The sequence below is a fragment of the Aphelocoma coerulescens genome, chromosome 1 (assembly GCF_041296385.1).
Source record: "Aphelocoma coerulescens isolate FSJ_1873_10779 chromosome 1, UR_Acoe_1.0, whole genome shotgun sequence".
Lineage (NCBI taxonomy): Eukaryota > Metazoa > Chordata > Aves > Passeriformes > Corvidae > Aphelocoma > Aphelocoma coerulescens.
The window spans coordinates 118,842,188-118,862,405 of record NC_091013.1 but is presented as its reverse complement, the minus strand read 5'-3'; the positions used below and the strand labels follow the sequence as shown (position 1 = coordinate 118,862,405).

General features: G+C 51.6%; 1 protein-coding gene across 6 annotated transcripts in view; it reads left to right on the top strand.

The window, feature by feature from the left end:
* Positions 1-6,463: 6,463 nt before the first annotated feature.
* Positions 6,464-20,218, top strand: part of GDPD5 (glycerophosphodiester phosphodiesterase domain containing 5) — a 107,104-nt gene continuing 93,349 nt past the window's right edge. For 2 of the 6 annotated variants that reach the window (XM_069026452.1, XM_069026473.1), the window contains exon 1: positions 6,464-6,629. Coding sequence is in view for 2 of the 6 variants with exons in the window: in XM_069026442.1 (XP_068882543.1) it covers positions 9,353-9,528 (176 nt within the window). In the remaining 4 variants the exon portion in view is untranslated. Of the gene's footprint in view, positions 6,630-9,031; positions 9,529-14,522; positions 14,635-20,218 lie in introns of those variants that run through there. The other 4 variants (XM_069026442.1, XM_069026430.1, XM_069026466.1 and 1 more) reach the window with 4 other exon arrangements.

The window sequence follows — 20,218 nt, the reverse complement described above, 5'->3', positions numbered from 1 at the left end:
AGCTGGGAGAAGACGAGCCCAACAGGTTCTGGGCTGTGGAGCCTCCTGGATGGCAGCACATCCCTGGCCTGGGATCCTCCCTGTGCCCGAGAGCTGAGCTGAAATGGGCCCAAGTGAGCACTTTGGAGGCTTTCCCAAGCCTGGTGGGAAGAAGGGTTTTTGTGTGGGCCTTGACATCTTCCGAGTGATCCAGGTCTGGCTTGGGAGGTGGTTTGGATTCATTTGGACAAAGGATGGCAGGACATTTAGGCCTTGCTTACCCTGCCCTCCTGCTTGTCCCTCAGTGTGGGGACACCCCAGTTCTTGTACTCCACCAGGACTGAGTTAATCCTTGCCTCTCTGCAGGAGCCCAGCAGGAGCTGGGTGAAGGATGCTGCTCCCTCCTTCCCACCAGTGCCACCAGTGGACTTCACACTCCAGCAGATGAAGGCACAATGCTTTCCATCTTTGAGGCTGGCAAAATCCATCCCCCAGACTTGGGCTTGTCCCTGCAGCCGGGGGTGCAGCCCACGCTCCCATCCCAGGAATGTGGGATGTTCTGGGGCTGCTCTGCCCAGCCCTGCTCTGCCCACGGGCTGGGAACAGTCCTGGCTGCTCTCAGAATATTCCATGAATCTGTGAATCTGTGGCTACTTTAAGGTGCTCACCCAAGTGCTGGTGCTCTGCCAAGAGGACTCATCTTTCCACGATCTTTTATTAAATCCCTCCTGGGCCAAATATACCCCAAAATGCCACTCTGGCTCTAACAGAGAAGGGTGTTTGTGCACAGTTACTGATGCTTGGAAAGCTGAATGCAGGTGCTGTGTCTCACCCATCAAAAAGCAATTTACAGATTACATTTATATAAATTTATATAAATGGCTGGAACAGCATCGTGTAGAATAACATTATATTGTAACAGGCAGAAAATTCCCTGTTTTATTAGAAATAGAGGGAAATGGATTCACATAACATTTTCCAGGGAGGTTTTAAACTCGGTGGGGTTTAATTTCAGCAGTGTTTGCACACACACGCTCCAGCCCAGGCAGGCTGAGCTGAGGCTGGGAGGGGTTTTTCACCCCAGGGAAAGCCCGTGTGACAGGGTCACTGAGCAGGGCCCTTCAAACCCTGCATCTCCACCCCAGAAAACTCTGGGATGGGAAGGATCAGAAAACTGATCTTCCCCCTGGCCTGGCTGAATAACACAGGCTTTGTTCGGGGATCCAGGTCAGGGATTTTATTTCAGTACCTGCGAAGGAGTTCTGAGAAGAATGCAGCAGGTTCCTCCTGGCCTGGAGAAATGCAGAGATATCTCCAAAGGTGTTTAATGTTAGCTGGAGCAGGGCACATCCCTGAAGGGTTTAACTGTGAGCCTATCTATGTTTGTATCCAAACACCACCTCCAAATCCATGCTAACGTTAGCAGAGCTGGAGCAGGTGAAAGTCCTCCTGGAGGGAGCCGGATCGATGACGGGTTTGTCAATAAAGATCATCCCGAGCTGGCACCAGGAATGTGATCCATGAGGCCAGACCTTCCTGTGCAGGCACAGAACAAAGGCCTCAGCCAAAAGGCTCTGTTAATGTGTTGGTGAGGAGAAGAGGGGTGGGTGGGCAGGGAGCAGAGGGAACAAAGGAGCCCTGTGTGCACAGGGCAGCCAGCAAGCAGCTCCTGGGAGAACGCTGGGATTGGCTTTCCAGGGTGGATGTGATGGGAGCTCCTCCAGCAGAACCCAGTGGGATTTTGATGCAAGCAAGGCTTGGCCTTCACATTCATCCTCTCTGACTCCTCTGGCCAGCCAGTATCAGAAGCACTTTTTGGGAAAGCTCCTTCTCAGAGGGCAGGGAAATCTTGCCCCACATGATGACCAATATATTTCCTTCCTTGCTGCTTCAGCTGCATTTGTTTATTGAGTGGACAGCACTAGAAAATGCTGTTAAACAGAGTTTAATTTAAAAGCAATTAGTTCAGAGGTGGCTTTACCTACATGCCCTGAAGCTCTCCCAATATATCTGGAATCATGGAATCACTAAGGCTGGAAAAGGCCTCCAAGATCATCAAGTTTAACCTTTGACCAAATCCCACCATGCCCCTAAACCACCATATTGTGAAGTGGCACATCAACAGGATTTTTTTACTATGTTGGTTTTTTTTCCACAGGAGACTTGAGTTTATCCTAAGCTTGACTCTGAGAGCAGGAGCTGGAGGTGGAGATGGCTTCATTCCTTCCAACTGTGTATTTAACGTGGGGAAAAATGCCAGCAAATAAAAGGTCACAAGTTGGGACACAGGACTAAGTCTTGCCACCAGCTCAGCTGGGGACCCTTTGTGGCAATGGCTGTCCTTGTCAGGACACTGCCCAGCTCCCCTCCATCCACAGGGCTCTGCATGGACTGAGCAGATCCAGGTTTCTCCACCCCTTTGAAGGGCTGTGGGGCCACTCCAGGAGCTGTTTGCACAAGACAATGAAAGAGGGCAACATCCTGTAGGGCTTCAGAGGGCCGGGGGGGCATGGGGTGCTGATGGAGAGAGACATTCTCTGTCTGTGGTCTCATTGCCAGTGGGTCACCATCACCACAAAAACTGCTCCTGGCTCCTCCAGATCTTCTCATTTCTATGTTTATTTCATATTTATTTATCTGTTATTTTTATGACTGAGCCATCCCTATTTTCTCCCCCACGCTGCAAGACTTCAGTGCAGTGCTCAGGGGATGCTGAGGGTGACAGGGACCTGATTTACCTGCTCCAATAATCCCTGCCAGTGACTTTCCTCCTGTTTATGTACATCCCTCTTATCTCCTGGAAGGGGTTGCTGGTTAACCTCCCTCAGAGAAGGCAAACACAGCTATTGTGCAAACTGTGTTTCCTGACTTGGTGGACAAAAGATATCTTCAGTTCTAGTTGCTGGGTAACATCAAATATTCCCATTTTCACCCTCAGTGATCTCTTCAGGGCTCACCAGTTCACCACGGCTTCTGCTACAGGATGGAGACCTTGCAAGGGCTTGTTGGGGCAGCTTGAGGAGGCAAAAAGAGTGAAAGAGAGGTTGAAACACAGAGGGTGTAACAGGAAAGTGCTTCTGCAAGCCCTCCCTGTGAATGCGACTATGGTAAAATAATTATGCCTGAGGGGACACTTAGAATCGACACCCTCCTTGCACCTATTAGAGGCACAAAGACCTTGGAGAAAGAGGTAGGAAAAAGGACCTTAATGAAAATATTCGCAGCACAAACACAGGAAAGCGCTGGGCTCCCTCCTGTTTGCCCTGCATTCCCCGAGACCTGCAGTGGGCAGAACAATGGTGTGTTTCTCTGCACGCTTCCTTCCCCTGCCCGGGCTGCTCGGATGCTCCGGGGCAGCCACAGCCGGGATTTGCCTCCCGGAGCTGCTCTGCGCAGGCAGACGCACGGACACGGCTCGGCTCCACTCCTGGCACACATCCCCCCGTAAATCCAGCCTCGCTTCTTGCATCCGTCATTTTCTCTCTGCAAAACTGACACGTTGGGATCCCCCAGCCTTGCTCGGTGCCCACCATCCAGATGTGGCAGCACATCACACCTACACTGGCAACCGATCAGGGGTTCCTTGCTCTGCCCCAAGAAGCCATGGCGGAATCTGCTGTGCTGTCACCAGACCCTGCCTTGTTTTGCTGCCGAGTGCAGCAGCAAATGCAGGAAAAGGAACATCCAACACGCTCTGACATCTCTGAGAAGGCTCCAGGGAGAGCTCAGAGCCCCTGGCAGGGCCTAAAGGGGCTCCAGGAGAGCTGCAGAGGGACTGGGACAAGGCATGGAGGGACAGGACACAGGGAATGGCTTCCCACACCAGAAGGCAGGGATGGATGGGGTATTGGGAAGGAATTGCTCCCTGTGAGCCCTGGCACAGGGTGCCCAGAGCAGCTGTGGCTGTCCCTGGATCCCTGGCAGTGTCCAAGGCCATGTCTGGGTCATCAGGAGGGCTCAGGAAAGTGTTTCTCCAGCAAAGACTTCCACCTGTGAGCCTGGGAGCAGGAAAAGGGGTTTTTCTCTGCCTACAGAGGGGATGGAACTGTGGTTTTTCTTGGAGGAGGCTGGTACTGAGTTCAAGGATTGATCTCCCCCTTCTTACTGATCCCACTCGTGTAGGAAACTGCAGCATCTCCCTCACCATCCATCCCCACCAAAGACCAGAGCAGTGACTCCTCTGAGACTTTGCCTTGATGCCCTTCTGAGCTGCCGGCCTCGTATTTCCCTGCCAGGAAACAAAAATGTCCCTTCTGGAGGAATTTTCCCTTCCATAAGCATGTAACAAAACACTTTTAGGATGTGGTGTGAAATCCTGAAGCTCAGCCCTGGTTTAGAGCTAAGCCAGGTCCTAAAGGAGCAGCTTAAAAAGGGATCACACCCAGGGAGTGTCCCTGGGGTCCAGAGGGTTTTCAGGAGGGCTTTAGAGGGGCATCCTTTGGAAGTGAAGCTGGCTGGGAATATGGGGAGGAATGAGCACAGCAGAAATCCCACCCATGCCAAAGGGAGATACCTAAAGCAACTTTGAGCATTCAAGGCTCTCAGCATGGGACAAGGAGCTTTTAAATGTGAAACCAACCTTCCCTGTCTAAAATTGCATCTGTTTTCCTACAGGCTGCCTGGAAATTCATGTTCAATTTCCTTCAGTGACTTTTCTTTGACATTGCATGGCCTTTAGCAGCCAGAGTGCTGCTTTCAGGGGGCAAAGATGATCCTTCTGCTCATCTTTGCTGTCCTCACAACTGCTTGGAGTGACTGGAGAACAAATCCTTCCCCAGCCCTGCATCCTGGCAGGATCCTGTGTCGGATTCAACCAGCCAAGTCACAGAAATATCCTGAAAATGTGCAAACTCTGGTTCTTTTCAGAAGCATTTTCCTCAGCAAATGGATGTTGTAAGGAACTGACTGGCTGGTGCTGGGAGTAGCTGCAGGATTTCTGGAACCTCATGAGTTTGAAGAGTATTTCCTCTTGGTGCCACAAAAAATATTTTCCCCTTGATCTTATGAAAGGCTGAACTCTTTCTGCTGAAGTTAAAAGGAGACAATCCTTAGGCACAAAACCAAGGATGTTTAAAGTTTGGCAGAGGCACCGCCTTTGTTAAGTGCCTTCAAATACCTGCATCTGTCTGTCCCCTCCTGCACATCCACGCCCAAGCTGGCAGGAAAACGCATCCTAAAGCTCTGCCATAGACCCACAACCAGGCAGCAAATAAAATGCTCCCACAGGACAGATTTTCATCAGGATTTAAGGTAATCACAGCTCTCAGAGGCTTGTGATTCCGAAATGTCTGCTGTCAGCAGTGCTGCAAGGAGAAGCACTTGGCAAAGGGCTGCCAGGACCACTGTCTGTACCTCAGCCCCACAGCTCCTCGGCTGTGCTGCTCATTGCTTGATCAGACTCTAAATTCGGATTTTTCACCTCCAGTCTTTCCCTGCTGCTGGGCGCAGCAAGATTATTTCTGCTTCTCCTAGGAAAAGAGCCAGTTGCCAGTGACCTCTCAGCTTAGTCTGCCTCAGTAAAGGGGAGTCTGGCATTTGGCTTGTGCTCGCTTGTTATTTTGACAGCACATCCCTTCCTTCTGCACTGCTTGGGTCAGTCTCTACTTCAGGGCTGGGCCAAAAAAGTGGAAAATGGCCAATTTGCAGAAAAAAAAATTAATCCAGTGCTCTCAGCCAAGGGTTTTGTCACCTTGCATCAAGAAGGGCAAAAGATTCACAGCCAGGACAGAGCTGAGCTTTGGCCACAGTGCTGGGCAGGCCTGGGCACCCTTCTCATCCCAAATAGCCTGTGCTGCTGCAGTGTGAGGAAAACAAGTCCTGAGCATGGAACAAAACACTCATCCTTCCCCCAAAATGCTACAGCTCAAGGACCCCTCACCAGGAGAGCCTCAGTGGGGAGATCAGGTCCACCTACACACTTGGGAGTTCAGGGTCTAATGTAGGACCACGTGCAGCTGATAAAGGGGGTGGAAAAAAATGAAGTGAATTGGAAAGGCTGGGTGAAATCAGGAGGCTGCAAAGCCCAAACCTGCACTTGACCCTTTTTATCCACCTCTATCCACCCAGGTGGGAACACAAAATATCCCTCCTACCCCAAGCTGTGCCTGCCCCATCCCTGGAAGTGTCCAAGGCCGGGCTGGACGGGGCTTGGAGCAACCTGGGATAGCGGAAGGAGGGTTGGAATGAGATGATCCTTAAGGTCCCTTCCACCCCAATCCACTCTGTGATTCCTGGGTGCTCGCTGCCCTTTAGGGGCTCAGCATTCCCAACCCCCCTGGCACAGTGCCAAGCACTCCCCAACTTCTCCGCTACCGGGGTGCCCCCAACCTTTCCCCTGCCCCCCAAACCAGAACCCTTGGGGACACCCCAAAGCGAAGAGCTCCCACGCTTGGGCGCAGCTTCCTTCTCTCCTCCTCCTCCTCCCCTCCGTGCTCTGCTCCTCCCGCGCTGCCCGGGGCGGAGCCGCCCGCCCCAGCGCCCGCCCCGCTCCCGAGCCGAGCCGAGCCGAGCCGGGCTGCGGGGACGGGGCCGCGGCCGTGCCAGCGCCGTCGCTGCGCCCTTCCCTGCCGGCCCTGGCACAGCGCTGCCGGCGGGGCCGGGTCCCCCTTGCCCGGGGCTCGGGAACCCGGCGGATTTCCCGGCGGCAGCAGGTAAAGGGAAGGGGCGGGCTGGGTGTGCTGGGGGCTTCCCGCATCCCCTCCTGCCCCCGCTCCTGGCGAGGGGTGCGCGGGGAGCCCGGGCTGCGGGGGGATGCTGAGCCGGGGGGCTGGGACAGCTCTGCCGGCTTTCACCCCCAAAAGGCACTCCGGTGTCCAAAGCCGCGCTCCTTTGCCCCAAAAGGTGTTTCTTTTCCATCCCCAAAGGGCGTTTCTTTGCCCTGTGTGCCCCCGCTCCCCATGGGTGGCTCACCTGGCCGCGAGCATCCCAAGCGAAGTTGGGATGTGACCGGGTGCTCCCGGTGGTGGGGGATGTGGGTGGGCTCCCACCTGGGGAGAGGTCCCGGGGTACCCGCTGTGGTCTCTGAGACCCCCAGACTGTCCGGGTGTGGATCTGGACACCGCTTTTCTCCTTCAGGCCCTGCTTGTTTTACAGGGAACGCTGCATTTTGATACAAAATAATGGCATCTGCAGCGTCCCGCGGTTCCAGGGCTTCACACCGGTGTTGTCCGGAGCTGTAAAATCCTGAGGCAGCAGAATCCCAAGAGGGATTTATTTATTGTTGCTGGTCCAGCTGGAGGAGCACTCAGTGCCCATCCAGCACCCTTGGGGATGCTCAGGGATGTCCTGGATGGCTCTTGGTGACATTCCCCAGCAGCAAAGCCTCTGTTAAAGACCCCAAATTTCCAGCGAGCACGGAGCAGAGAGGGTGAAAAAAGGGGAATGTAAGAGGGTGTTACTTTGCCTTGATGCTTGGCAAAGAAACTGATTCAAAAAAAGAGTAATTCAGGAAAAAGAGGGGGGGGGGGTGGGGAAATCTTCTCGTTGCTGTTTCATTGAAGCCCTCACCCACGTCCTGTCTGTTCCCCGCCCGGAAAACTGGGCACGGAGGAGTTGCAGTCGGCATGCGAGCTTTGCTCTGGAAAAGGGCTGCTGGAGCAATTCCTGGTGTGGAAGCTGTGAAATTTCACCCCTGACGAGATGGAAATGGGGATTCTCCAGCCAGGAAAAACCTGGCTATGTCGAACTTGCCGTGCTTTGGGATTTTAGGGGTGGGTCTTTAGAGCCACTCGGGTTAAGTGTAATCGTGTTGGCTTAAGGGTTATTTTGGGGCTGGAAAGGGATTAGGGATAGGTGATAGGAATAGGCATGGCCATGCTGCATGTGAAATTTAAAAAATAATGAATTATGGTTCTCTTTGCTGGCTCCTTGTCCCGGTGAGAAGGAGCCCATACAGATTTTTCTCCATGAGAAAGTTACGCTGTGCATGGAGAACTCAAATCCAACTGTGCCGTTCGGGTGCTGGAGTCTCCTCGGGATGCTCCAGCTGCCAGGAAATGCAGATTGCTGCTGATGAGCAAGTAGAAGTTAGAGCAGTGCTGCTTCTTTGAGAGCTTTTTTGGGGTTTGGATCACCCAGCCATGCAGGATAACAGCCTTTTCCCTTCTTTCCCTCTTACAAATTGCCAGCTTGCCCTTGGCAGGTGTGGCTGGGGAAAAGCTGAGGGAAATGGATTTCCTGCCCCGCATTTTGTCTGGCATGTCTATGTTCCTCATCAGATTGCTAAGGAAAATGGTCCATTAATTCATTATCCAGCCTTTATCCACCGGAGCAGTGATGCATCCTGACTCCTTAAAGCCTGTTATTTTAACATATTCTCCTCTGCCAAGCTTGGAAGCATCTTCACGCTGATATCCCAGCAATGTGGAGCTGGAGAATATTTCTGTGTGATTTAGGAGGTGCTTCTTGAGAGGCAAATATAAGCTCTGCTTTGATGGCAGAATTAATTTTAGAGTGGGTGGCTCTGTCAAGCTGTACTTTTTTACTACATGAGCATGTTCTGCTTGCTACACTTTTCCCTGCAATGAATTTGGCGAAGCACAACTGGTGTTTGTCTTGGAAGGAAAACGAGTGCCTGGTAGGTTCAATTGATTTGGTGTCAGGTTGAAGATTCAGAAACTGCTGGCTCGGAATTAATGATAAAGGGTTTCGTTTCTAGCAAGGCAACAAATTGCTTTATAACCCAGGAAGGTTATGAGGAGACAACCTTTTGTTGTACTTCTACCCATTAACTGTGTACCTAGGTGTATTTGATCTCCACTAACTGCCTTAAAAACACCATGCCAAAATCAGTATATTTGGTGGGGGTTTTTGGTGGGTTTTTAAATGTTTTTAACGTGTGGGTTGGAGTAACTCACAGGTGCAAGTGGTGTTGTAGGTTGAGGTTAAAGATGCTGGGAGCAGGTGGCTCCTTCACCCTGATTCGTGTTAGAGGCACTTTGATGCTCACAGGTGGTGGAAGTTAGGTCTGGGTGCCCTTTAGCCAGACACACCTGGGGGGATATTGTCCTTTAACTCGCTCTGTGAGTCTTCCCGAGGGTGAAGATGAAAGGGAGTGGTTGCACCTTTGGAATACTTCTGGTGCAGCTCCGGGCTTGTGCGGGAAGGTGTGGCAGTCACTGATGTGGGGCTGGACGTGGAGGGGCACTTAGGGCTCCTCCTGAGAGCAGCTTTCCCACAAGCGTAGTGGGGTAGGAACATGCTTTCCTGGAGCCTGCGATGCTGGTTTTAAACTCCTTTTTCTTGAGATGATGCACCCGGAGAGGTTGTGCTCCTGTCCCTGAGATGCTCTGCACCTTCACGCTGATACTCATGGAATGGTTTGGCTTGGAAGGGGCGTGAAAGCTCCTGCAGTTCCACCCTTTGAGGTGAAGGGATGGGGTGTACCTGGCAGCCGCGTTGCTTCATCAGGCTGCAGCAGCTGCTAATTAGGCTCCAAAAAGCTCAAGCAGGGCCATTTCACTCTTCGTCCCGAACCCCCGCTAGTGCTGCTGGTGCGAGGAGGCGGTGGCTGCTGTGGGCTCTGCTGGTGCCAACTGGAGCTGCTGGAGGGTGAGTGGTGTCTCAGCTTCTCCGCTTATTGCAGGGTGTGTGCTCGGAGCGCCCCAAAATCCTCGTCCTGGGCTGGGTGTGCGGCTGAGCAGTCCCCTCTGCTCAGGAGAGGGCAGTGTCACACCGAGCTCGTTCTTATCCGTGCTGAGCAGCACACGGAGCTGCCGCCCTCGGCCCGGAGGGTCTCACAGGGGTTCTGCACTAGGGTGGGTTTGGGATACAGGCACCTCATCTCGCTCCCTCCTTCCCAAACCACAGAGTCCCCCTCCAGCTCTGCTCCAGGTGCTTAAGAGCCCTTTACAGGAACGTTCTGAGCAGGATGCTGGAAAAAGGGATTTATCAAGATAAAGACTGTTTATAGTCGTTGCTTGTGCCTGCCAGCCCCTCTATAAGCAGTGATCAGATACAGCTACTTTAATGCAGGGCTTGACTTTAATGAAAAAAAAAATAGCTGCACATTGGTGTTTGGCTTTGCTGCTTTTTCCTCTTTAGCAAACCACTGTGTTCTCCCCACTTCCTCCAGAAGCACCCACAGATACTGGCAGGACAACTGCCTGAATGTTTGGTGCAATAGTCTGTTATTGCTCAGCAGCCTGACAAACAACAACACAAAGCTTTATTTTTTATATGCAATTAAATATTTGTGGAAGATTTCTGCCCGGGAGTGGTTTCAAGGTACAGAGTGTTCCCCTGAAGGGTGTTCAAGCAAGGACCTTCTGGGGGGGGGGGGGGGGGGGGGCAGTTGGGAAGGTTTTTGTGCCTGTGGCTCGATGCATTCCATGTTTTCGCATACAGAATCCATTTCAGGTTGGGATTGAGCTCTGGTTTGGTTTTTTTTGCCCTCCTGCTCCTTGGGCAGGATTAGTCCTGATGACAGAAAATCAAAAATGTTTCTTTTTGTGAGTATTTTGTGTGTGTGTGTGTCTTGATCTGGTTTTCTTTCTTTCTTTTTTTCCCCCTGCTGGGTGAAGGGTGACCTGGGGATAGGAGAGGGGGAAATTGCACCTTTCCTGGGGTGCTGCACAAATCTGGGCACCAGCTCTGTCCCCAAGTGCCCCATCTGCGCAGAGCCCTGCTGCTGGTTCATCTCTTCCTTGGAAAGAGCCTGGACTGGTTTTAATGTAATTCCTTAGTCATGACAAACCTGAATCCTGCTGCCCTCTCTGCACTGTGTCCTCTGTGTCAGAGCTATGCTTTCCATGAGGAGCTTGGGGTCCAGGCTGTTGGAGCCCAGAGGGCTTGGAGGTGATGGACTGCAAGTTTATTCTCTTCTTGTCTGTGAGTGCTCAGAAGGATCTGTTTCACTTTCAGAGTTACCACGTGGTGCTGTGCCAAAGCAGCTTTTTTATCTCCTACTCTCCCCCTTAGATACCAGCTTGCCTTCAATTTCTGTTTATTTATTTATTTAAAGTCCTGCTGCTTCTCTTAAAATGCTGCTGCAACTTGTAAAACCTCGTCATAAATGTCTGGCCCCTGTGTTTTGCTTCCCTTTCCTCCTCGCTGAGGTGAAATGAAACTTGTCCCTCCCCCAGCCCGAGGTGAAATGCACAGAGCAGAAATATTCTGGTCCTTGGCTGTTTTTAGCTGTGCTGAGTTTCAGGCTCACGTTTGCCCAGGGAAAACAGCTCGCATCTGACTGAAATAGTCCAAGGTGAAACCCAGAGTTTCCTCTAATAGATATTTTTGGGTGTAGCCTTTAAAAAGATGTATTGGACTTGTTGTACCCTTCAGCACCCACGTGTTCTCCTGAGCCACTCTAGGAGATTATATTTGGGCCACTTAGCTTGTATTGATGAATCTCTTGAGCTGACAGTCACCTAATCATAAATCAAGTCTAAAAGTAAGTCAGTGTTCAGCAGAATTGCAGCAAAACAAATAAAATACATTAACATTTTTGACTTGGAGCTGGCCCCAGCCTGTGGTGAGCAGTTGGGAATTGGCACCTGAAGGTGACAGGGGATGCTTGGGGTGTTCCACACGGTTCTTGGGAAGCAGGGCTAATCCTAAGCAGGGCACTTAAGAGCTTGGAGAGGATTGGGCTTGCTGTCCTGTGAAACAGCCCTGGACCTTGCCAGGAGGGAGGGACCTGGCACGGCCCTTGGGAGGTGTCCCTGTGTGTGACCCCACCTGAACCCCGTGTGCTGACTGCAGAGCTCCTGTCTGAGTAAAACGCTGGGGAATGGGGATCAACCGGGATCTATATCCCAGGTCATGCCTCAGGTCCCCTTGCTGTGCCCAGTGCTTCCCCACTGTGCTGCTAAGCAGCAGGATGGGGCTGGGGGCTGCCCAGGTTATGGCTTAGACCCAGTCCCTGGGATGGATGGAGAGGGCTTAGGTTTGTTTACAGGGATTTACCACCGTGCTGAGGTCACTCTGTGATATTTGGGTGGATTTTGGGGGGTGTGTTGTCTGGATTTGCTTTTATTTTTTCCCAAGAGGTAATTCATGCTTTCCTTGGGATTAAAATATTTCCTGTATGTCTCAGCTGTTGGTGTAGGAAAGAGTCACCCAACCCCTTGACCTTTCTGAGAGGAGAAAAGGCTCTTTTGGAGAAGATGGGAAGTGTGTGTTCAAATCCAGTCTCTCTCTTCCCGACTACTTTGAGCAACTTGGGCTAGTGGAAAGTGTCCCTGCCCATGGAAAAAGATGATTTTTAAGGCCCCTTCCAACCCAGACCTTTCTGTGATGATTCTGTCATTCTCCTTTCTTGCATGAAGCAGCCCTATAAAGGAATTTGTCGAGGCTGTCATGTAGGTGATGTTTTGTAGGCAGTTTCCTGATCCAGCAGTGATTGTTTGCAGGTGTTGTGGGAATTTTGGTATCAATCTGCCTACTAATTATTCAGGAACCTTGTCGGTGAGACTTTAAACTGTCAGTCAATCCTGCTGCAGTTTGAAACCCAGCAAAGAGGCAGCTCATGTGTCCTGGTCTGGGTGTCCAGGCATGATTTGCTCCGTTTCTCTCAAGCTTTTTGAGTTGTGATTTCTCCATTCATGGCTGTGGATGGTTGATCTTAGAGACCTGCACAGTAAAGTGCCTGAACAGTCCTTGTGATGTGTGGTTTTGGGGTATTCAGCAGCCCTGGAACTCATCAAGCCAAGAGGTGGGGTGAGACCTTCTCAAGCACCTATTTTTAGGTTCATGGTTCACATGCAAATTAAGTTCATCACCGAGGATTGCTCTGCACTTGGGACACAGAATTTATAATCCCTGTTTTGCAGCTCTTAGATATCAAAATGCCTGCCAAAAATACAGATATTGCTGTCTCCCTTTTCCCTGTGCCCTGGAGCTGGGGACTGGGAGCTCCCACACCACTTGCTGTGCTGCATTTGATGCTTTGTGAATACAGAGTGGTGGCAGGCTCTTATTTTTGGGGTGATTTACCCTCCCTGCATGGGCTTTGGCATCAGCTGGTGGTGTCTGACAGCTTGCAAGATCATCTCCTGCTCCTGCCTGGAACCTGGAGGCAGGATCTGTTTTCAGAATGAAGCAGCTCAACCCCTCTTTAGCTGTGAGTTAATCACCCAAACGCAGAGTGCTTGCAGTCCTCATTAAAAGCCTGATTTAAAGTGCAAGGTTGACAGCTCGGCTGGAGATACTTTCCCTTATCACAGCTGTCTCCTAATCCGTCTCCTCTGCGTAGGGGCGTGTTTGTTTTTGGGTTTTTTTGGTTTGGATCCCCAGGCTCCTGCTCTGGGAGAGCTGTACATTAAAGGAATGCTGTGTAAGACAGCTGGAGATGTTCAGATGTTGATGTGGTGGGAATAGGCGTGCTCTGGTGTGCCTGATGCTGGCAGGGACAGACCTCTGTGCCTCACAAGGTCACTCAGCTGCGTGGCCGTGCGTTCCCGAAGCACAAACCCTGCCAGGGCTCCTGGGACAGTTTTGCTTTGCCAAGAGAAATAAAGCTGCTTGCGGGATTAGAGGGATGGAGCTGCTGTCCCTGACAGCGCAGCCAGGAGCGGTGTGGGAGGGGATTGTCCTTCCCTGGCTTTGTACCTGGGTAGGTTTTGGCTCCGGTCCGAGGGGTTAACGTGGCGCTCAAACCTTGCCCTGTGCTTTGCTGAGCCTCAAGAGCTGCGCAGAGTCACTCTGCAGTGGTTCTGTGAAGGGAATCTCTGCTTTGATGATGCTGGTGCCCTGTCCCTGTGTCACCTGGAGCAGGGGGATCACTCCCTTTGGGTGGTCCCTGCTGGTGAGAGGTGTGAGGAGAAAGCTTGGCTTGTTAGCAGCAGGATTGGATTTGACCTGAAAGCCCATTTCCTGCTGGGCTGGAAAGCCCTCCTGGGATTGATGTGCTTGATGTGATGAGCACCCCAGTGTTACAGTGGGAATGTGGTTGGTTGGGCAGGAGGGAAGCCTGGGGGTTTGTTGGGAAGCTCTCACCTGGACTCCAGACTTTTAGAGCTGCCCTGTAGTGAGCAGTTACAGATCCACGTCTAACAGCACAATAAGCTCAAATTTGGGAGTCTTCTATATTTCTCAAAGGGTCAGCTCACTCTGTTAAACCCCTTCTGTTGTGAGAGTCCTTAAATCCAAATTTCTGGGGTAATTGGTGATATTGAGCCGTACTGGACCTGCGAGGAAATCACTTTGCTCTCTTGGCTTCTTCTCTCCCAGCTCAGGGGAAATAATGGCTTTTTCCCTATCTCCCTGAACTTTGCAGCTCATCTGCAGTGTTCCCTGGAGGGACAGAGCTGAAGGACTGGCTTGAAGTCTGCTCTGCTCCTCTCCTGGTGCAGTTTGGGGCTGGATGTGGGGCTGTGGGGGGAACACAGGGTGAGGAACAGGGAGCCTTGCGGTCACGAGCTGGGGCAGATGAAGCCAAAGGAGTCAAACCCCAATGTGTCAGCTCCAGTTTCTGCACCTTCCCAGGCATTACGTGCCTCTCCTTATCTCTGCTGATACTTGCACTGCTGATAAGAGAGGGTCTGTAACAAGTGCGCTCTGCCACAGATAAAACCTGCAGTGCGCAAGAGCTGTTCCCGCTCGGGCTTATCAGCACTGTTCAACGTGGATATCAGCAGGGCTTCAGGGATGAGGCTGCCCTGGGTCCCTTAGCACAGAACATCCGAGCAGGAATTGTGCTGGGACTGCTGCTGCTCTGTAAGTCCCTCTCCAATGTGCTTTTTTTTGTTTGTTTGTTTTTAATTTAAATTTTGGGATCAAGGTTTGTGAACTGGTTGAGTGTCTGAAATGCAGCTGCCTGGTTGTTGGGTGCTCTGTGTGTGGGTAATGAGGTGGTGGCTGCTCTCAGCATGGCCTGAACAGGCTGGAGGTGTTCAATTTCCAAAAAGAGGTGCACATGTGGCACTTGGGGACATGGTTTGGTGCTGGACCCAGCAGAGTCAGGTTACTTGTTGGACTTGAAGATCTTAGAGGTGTTTTCCAAACTTGATGATGCTGGGAGTTAAATTTAGGGATTCTTGCATCTCCCCAGGCTGCTCTTTGTTTGGAGAAAGAAATCCTGGAGTTTTTGTGCAGCCGTTGAACAGCGGTGCAGGGAGCACAGCTTTCCTGCATCATCCTGGTGCTCCTTCAGGGCTCTGACCTCTGTAAGGATGGGAAAACATTGGGTCGAAGCTGGCAAAGGGTAAAGTGGTGGAGAATTGCTTGGTCTTGGACACTTCCAGGGATGGGGCAGCCACAGCCTCACTGGGCACCCTGTGCCAGGGTCTGCCCACCCTCCCAGGGAACAATTCCTTCCCAATATCCCATCCATCCCTGCCCTCTGGCAGTAGGAAGCTGTTCCCTGTGTCCTGTCCCTCCATGCCTTGTCCCCAGTCCCTCTCCAGCTCTCCTGGAGCCCCTTTAGGCTCTGGAAGGTGCTGGATGGGCAGGGAGAAGGTTTTTTTGAAGCCACTGATGGGGTGGCAGGAGATGGAGGAGGGAGGGAGCTGGGAATTGCCAGGAGTGGTCCCTGCTGTAGCACCATGGCTGACATGTGCCTGCCCTCTCAAAGCCATGCTCCAGGCTTTAGGCTGCCTGAGCCGCTTAATCTGAGCAAAGTCAGCCCTGGCTGTGCTGCAGGTGGCCAGAACTGTTGGAGGAGATGGCTTTGGACAAAAGTGGGAGCAAGTGCTGGTTGCTGTTCCCTGCTGCTGTGCCCAAGGTCAGCCTGACCGTGGAGTTCCCAAATTGTTCGCAATTTTTCCAGCTAACAGTTGCTGCTGCTCAGCTGTGTGAGCAGCTAATGGGGTTTATCAGCCTCCAGTGCTTCTGACTGGGCTTTGTCAGAGCAACCTAATCCCGGAGTGCCAGAGCTAAAATAAGTGGGAGTAGGAGTTCCTGGGGCTATTCAGTTCCTGTGCCTCGTGTGGCAAAGCCATCTGATTTCTGCCAGACTTGCTAGGCTGATTGCTCTGTCTCAATTGACTCTAAAGCTGGGGAAAAAGAGCATCCTTGGTGCTTCTTAGAGCTCCAACCCCTCAGGCTCAAGGCACTATTGCATTTCTCTGGTTTAAACACCCCAGTCAGGAAACACAAACGAGCCTTTGGAGGGATGGGAGTTGCAGTGACCTCAAATCCCCTTTAAGCACAGCTGCACACTGGATCCCTGGCCCTATTCCTGCTTTTTAGGAATTTTCTGCTTCAAGCTGGAAGTGAAATACAACTGTGGGGCAGCCTGGAGTCTGTCTTCTCCTGGCTGCTTTTACCTGGCCGCCCCAAAACTTCTTGCTGTGTTTCAGCATTGCCTGAAGTTTATGAGATACTTTGGTCCCAATTTGGCCATCTTTGGTGACTGATCCCATCTGTTTGAGCCCAAAAGGCTGTTAAGTTTGTTTTGGTTTTGCGTTGGGTTTTTATTCTGTGAAGGAAAGGTATGAAATAAATACTGCCTAAAAGACTTGTGGCTGTCTACTGAGGCAGCTCTTGGACAGGGCTGTGAGGAAAACCCTGTTCTGTCTCATGCCCCATCAGGTTTAATGCTTGCTAAGTGGCAGAGCTGTCGAGAACGAGCGTTGGCCTGAGGTGCTGGAGCTGGGATTAACGAAATAAATATTGCTGCAAGTGGCTGAGCTTGGAAATAAATTGTGCTGTGAGTGGATATGCAGGGACTGCTGAGGTGTCTGGATTCCCCCCAGGGCTCACTGCCAGGTGGGAGGCTTGGGAATTTGGGAAGGCAGCCTGTGGGGAAAGTCCTGTGTCCCAGCAGTAATAAATCCTCTCCCTGCCATGCAGCCTGTTGGCTGTATTTAAATATTTTTCTTGCTCTAGAGCTGAAACCAGCTGCAGAGTCTGATGTCTTCATTTTGCCCATCATTTACAATGTGACAAAAAAAAAAAAAAGTAGGGTTTGTCACTTGTCTGGCTTTTAGAGAACTCTAAAATGCCGAAAAATCTAATGAAGATCCATCTGCCGTGGTCATCCTGCAGCTCTGAGGGTTTTGCTCTTGCTTGTGCCATCTCCCTCCTGTTTCTCCATAGGAACAGTGAGGGACTGAGCTTTTTATCCTGCCTTTGAGATGGAGAAATACTGGGGCACCACAAAGAAATGATGGGTTGGTTATTTGTCCTCAGATAATGTGACATAACTTGGGGTGGTGCTCTGATGATGACTCTGAAAGGAAAGGTGACAGGTATTGAAAAGATTTGGGATCATCCCTCTTTTCCTTGCAGACACCGGTGGTTTTGGACAAGGACAAAGTGTATTTCCCAGTTTTATGGCTGCAGAATGAAGGATGTGGTACTGCCTCAGTGGGGCAAGATGAGGGTGTGAACGCTGGGATAGTGTAGAAAGGCAGACATGGAGATTTTTTTCCTTGAGGTTTATTCCTATTAATCCACCTTTGTGGGTGCTGCTCTTTGGCTTCTGTCACAACCTCTTTGGTTGTGGGATTTTTAGGGGGTGGTGCAGGCTGAGGTGGGAATGAGGGTCTGGAAAAGACTGTGTGGGAGCCTTTGCCTGGCTCCAACACTGTCGTACATAATTTTTGCTCTGTTTTAATTCTAACCTCATCTTAATGTCACTCTTTGCCATGAGCAGTGACACAGCCACTGAGGAAATGGAATCTGCAGCAGTTTTTCTCCTTCCCTTTTCCTTTCTAGCAGCTCTTCTCCAGTGCAAAAGCCAAAGGATGCACCCTTGGTTTGTGATTATTTATTATTTATTTCCCTGCCGTGATGGACATTAAGCAGAGACCAGAAATACCTTCACCTTTGGACACAACCTGCCCAAAATAGCTCTGGGAGCTCTGCAGGGGGAGGTGTTTGGCAAAGGGCTCTGCTGAATTTATCCTGAGCCAACAATCCCAGCTCACAGAGCATCTTTGGAACCACCAGGTGTGAAGGTGGCGATGGGAAAATTCTCCTGCTGCTGCAGCAGTGGCACAGGGAGTGCTTCACCACCTCGTGGGATGCTCACCTGGGGGGTTTTGCAACTAAAACCCGTTCCCTGAGCGTTGTTTTGATTCATCCTGGTGGCTGAGTGTACTTTGGTGCCCTGGGGTTGGCCTGGGAATGTAAAAGAGCTCTCCAAACCCACTCAGCTCCCTGCTCGTAGTGATTGAGGGGTGCGGAGGAGGCATTTATCCCACGGATAAATGGGATAGGAGTAAGATCCTGGTCTTCCGGGGCTGGATAGAGGACTGAGCTATTTTTGGCCACTTTTCCCTGAGAGCCCTTGGCACGTGGAGGTGTCTGGCAGCTGAACCCAGCTCTGCTGCTCCCCCAGCCCTGCTTCCCAGAGACGCCGGGGGTGGCTGTGACTGATTTGGGAGGAGGGCAGCAGGGAATGTGTCGGCTCCTTGCTTTCCATCTGGAAGCGGCGCTTTCCCCTGAGGGGGTGGCAGTGAGGGGGGATGCTGAGCACGGGAGATCCGCTTGTTCACAGGAATAACCTCCCTCTGGGGGTGGGAACAGCACGGGGGTTGCTTCCTCTCGGCTTCTTGAAACATTGTTGGCAAAAATGTGCTTTTTCAGACTGAACGTGGGTCTTTTTAGGACAACCTGTGAGCTGTTATGGGGAAAAAGACAGAATAAAGTGAAAACTGGTGTGATCAGGCTTGAGGCTGTTCTGTGTGTGCCCTCACCCTGGCCAAGGCTGGTGGGTCCAATTCCTGAGGGAATATCCAGAGTCGCTAAAGTACTCAGTCCATCCATTCCAAAAGGTGAGAATAAAGTAAATTTTCTCTGAGATGTCATCTCCCAAAGGGCTTCCCTGTGGTGTGAGTTTGTTTGCTGCCAGGCTGGGGACAGCAGTGACAGAACTGTGTGTCACTCAGGCTTGTGCTTTTCTGGCAATGCAGGAACTTGCACTGCTGGTCCAGCGAGATCCTCACCTCAACCCTGCCCTCTGGCCCTGGGAAGCCACTGCCCCTTGTCCTGTCCCTCCATCCCTTGTCCCCAGTCCTTCTCCAGCTCTCCTGGACCTTTAGGCCCTGGAAGGGGCTCTGAGCTCTCCCTGGAGCCTTCTCCTCTCCAGGTGAGCATCCCCAGCTCTCCCAGCCTGGCTCCAGAGCAGAGGTGAGGATTCTGCCCAGCCCACGGACAGTGTATGGATGGGTGGCTGCCCAAATGGGGTTGCTGACAGCATTTCTAGAAATGTCAGTGGTTATTTGGGCTCTGCAAGGGCTGAGGGTGCAGCAGAACTTCCCACGGGGCACTGCCGGGCAGGGCTGAGGAAGGTGCTGTGACAGTGACCCGTCACATCCGAGCTGTCCCTCGGTGCAGTGACTCTGCAGGAAGTCCTTGACCTGCTGGTGCTGGTTTTGGCCATGGGTGAGCTTGGCTTGGCTGTCCTTATTTACTCAGCAAAAATGGATTTGTCACCCGGGCGCTTGATCGCTTGTAATTTACATGGCTGGAGCAGATCCCGCTCCTGGTTCCCTGCCTGCCTGCCTGCTGTGCTGCTGCTTGGCTTTCTCTGCTCCTGCAGCTCACCAGCACTTCATGAAACCCCTCTGCTTTGAGGGATAGGGATAGTTCTTGTGCTTTTTAAATCCTGTTTCTTGTTGGGTGCAGGGATAATGCTACTGTGGGGTTTGCTTTCCTATCCTGCTGTTGCACCTCTCAATAGTTTTTTTTTTTTAATAGTTTAAATTAAAACAAGCTCAGAATTTGATTGTGTGGGTGTGGGATGCTTCTCTGACTATGCTGCAACTTGTGGAACTTCCATGTGGCCAGAAATGGCTTTGGAAGGAGCTGTCTCCTGAGCTTTCCCTGGCATGGTTGTGTTTTTCTCCTTACTCCAGACTCTCCACTTACTGATGCTGTGCTTAGCACTGGTTTGAACACTTAAAAAGCACAAAGACACTGCCCTGCACCCAGCCCAGAATAAACCCTGAGCAGTGCAGGCACTAATTTTGGCATCACACAGCTCCCTGCTCCCGCTGCGGGAGAGCTGAGCTGGGAGCCATGGCAGCAACGTCGCAGGTACTGAGCAGAGCAACCTCAGAGGAGCCTTTGTCGTGGGGGAAACAGACGGAGTTTGACTTGGTGTCAATCCTGAGCCCAGAATAACTCAATTTTACAGCAGGGGAAGTGGAAAGGTACAATGCTGCCACAGCCTGGATGCTGACAGGCAGAAACTGAGCTCTGTGGAGAGCCATGCAGGGATTATTCCCAGTCTTGGGAAGCCTGGCCATGAGAAGAAACCTCACTTGGATGGGTTTTTGTCTAGCCCTCTGCTTGGGAAGGTGCTGAGCAAGGTGTGATAAAGCATCTTCTGGAACTGTGATCTGGTGCCAGA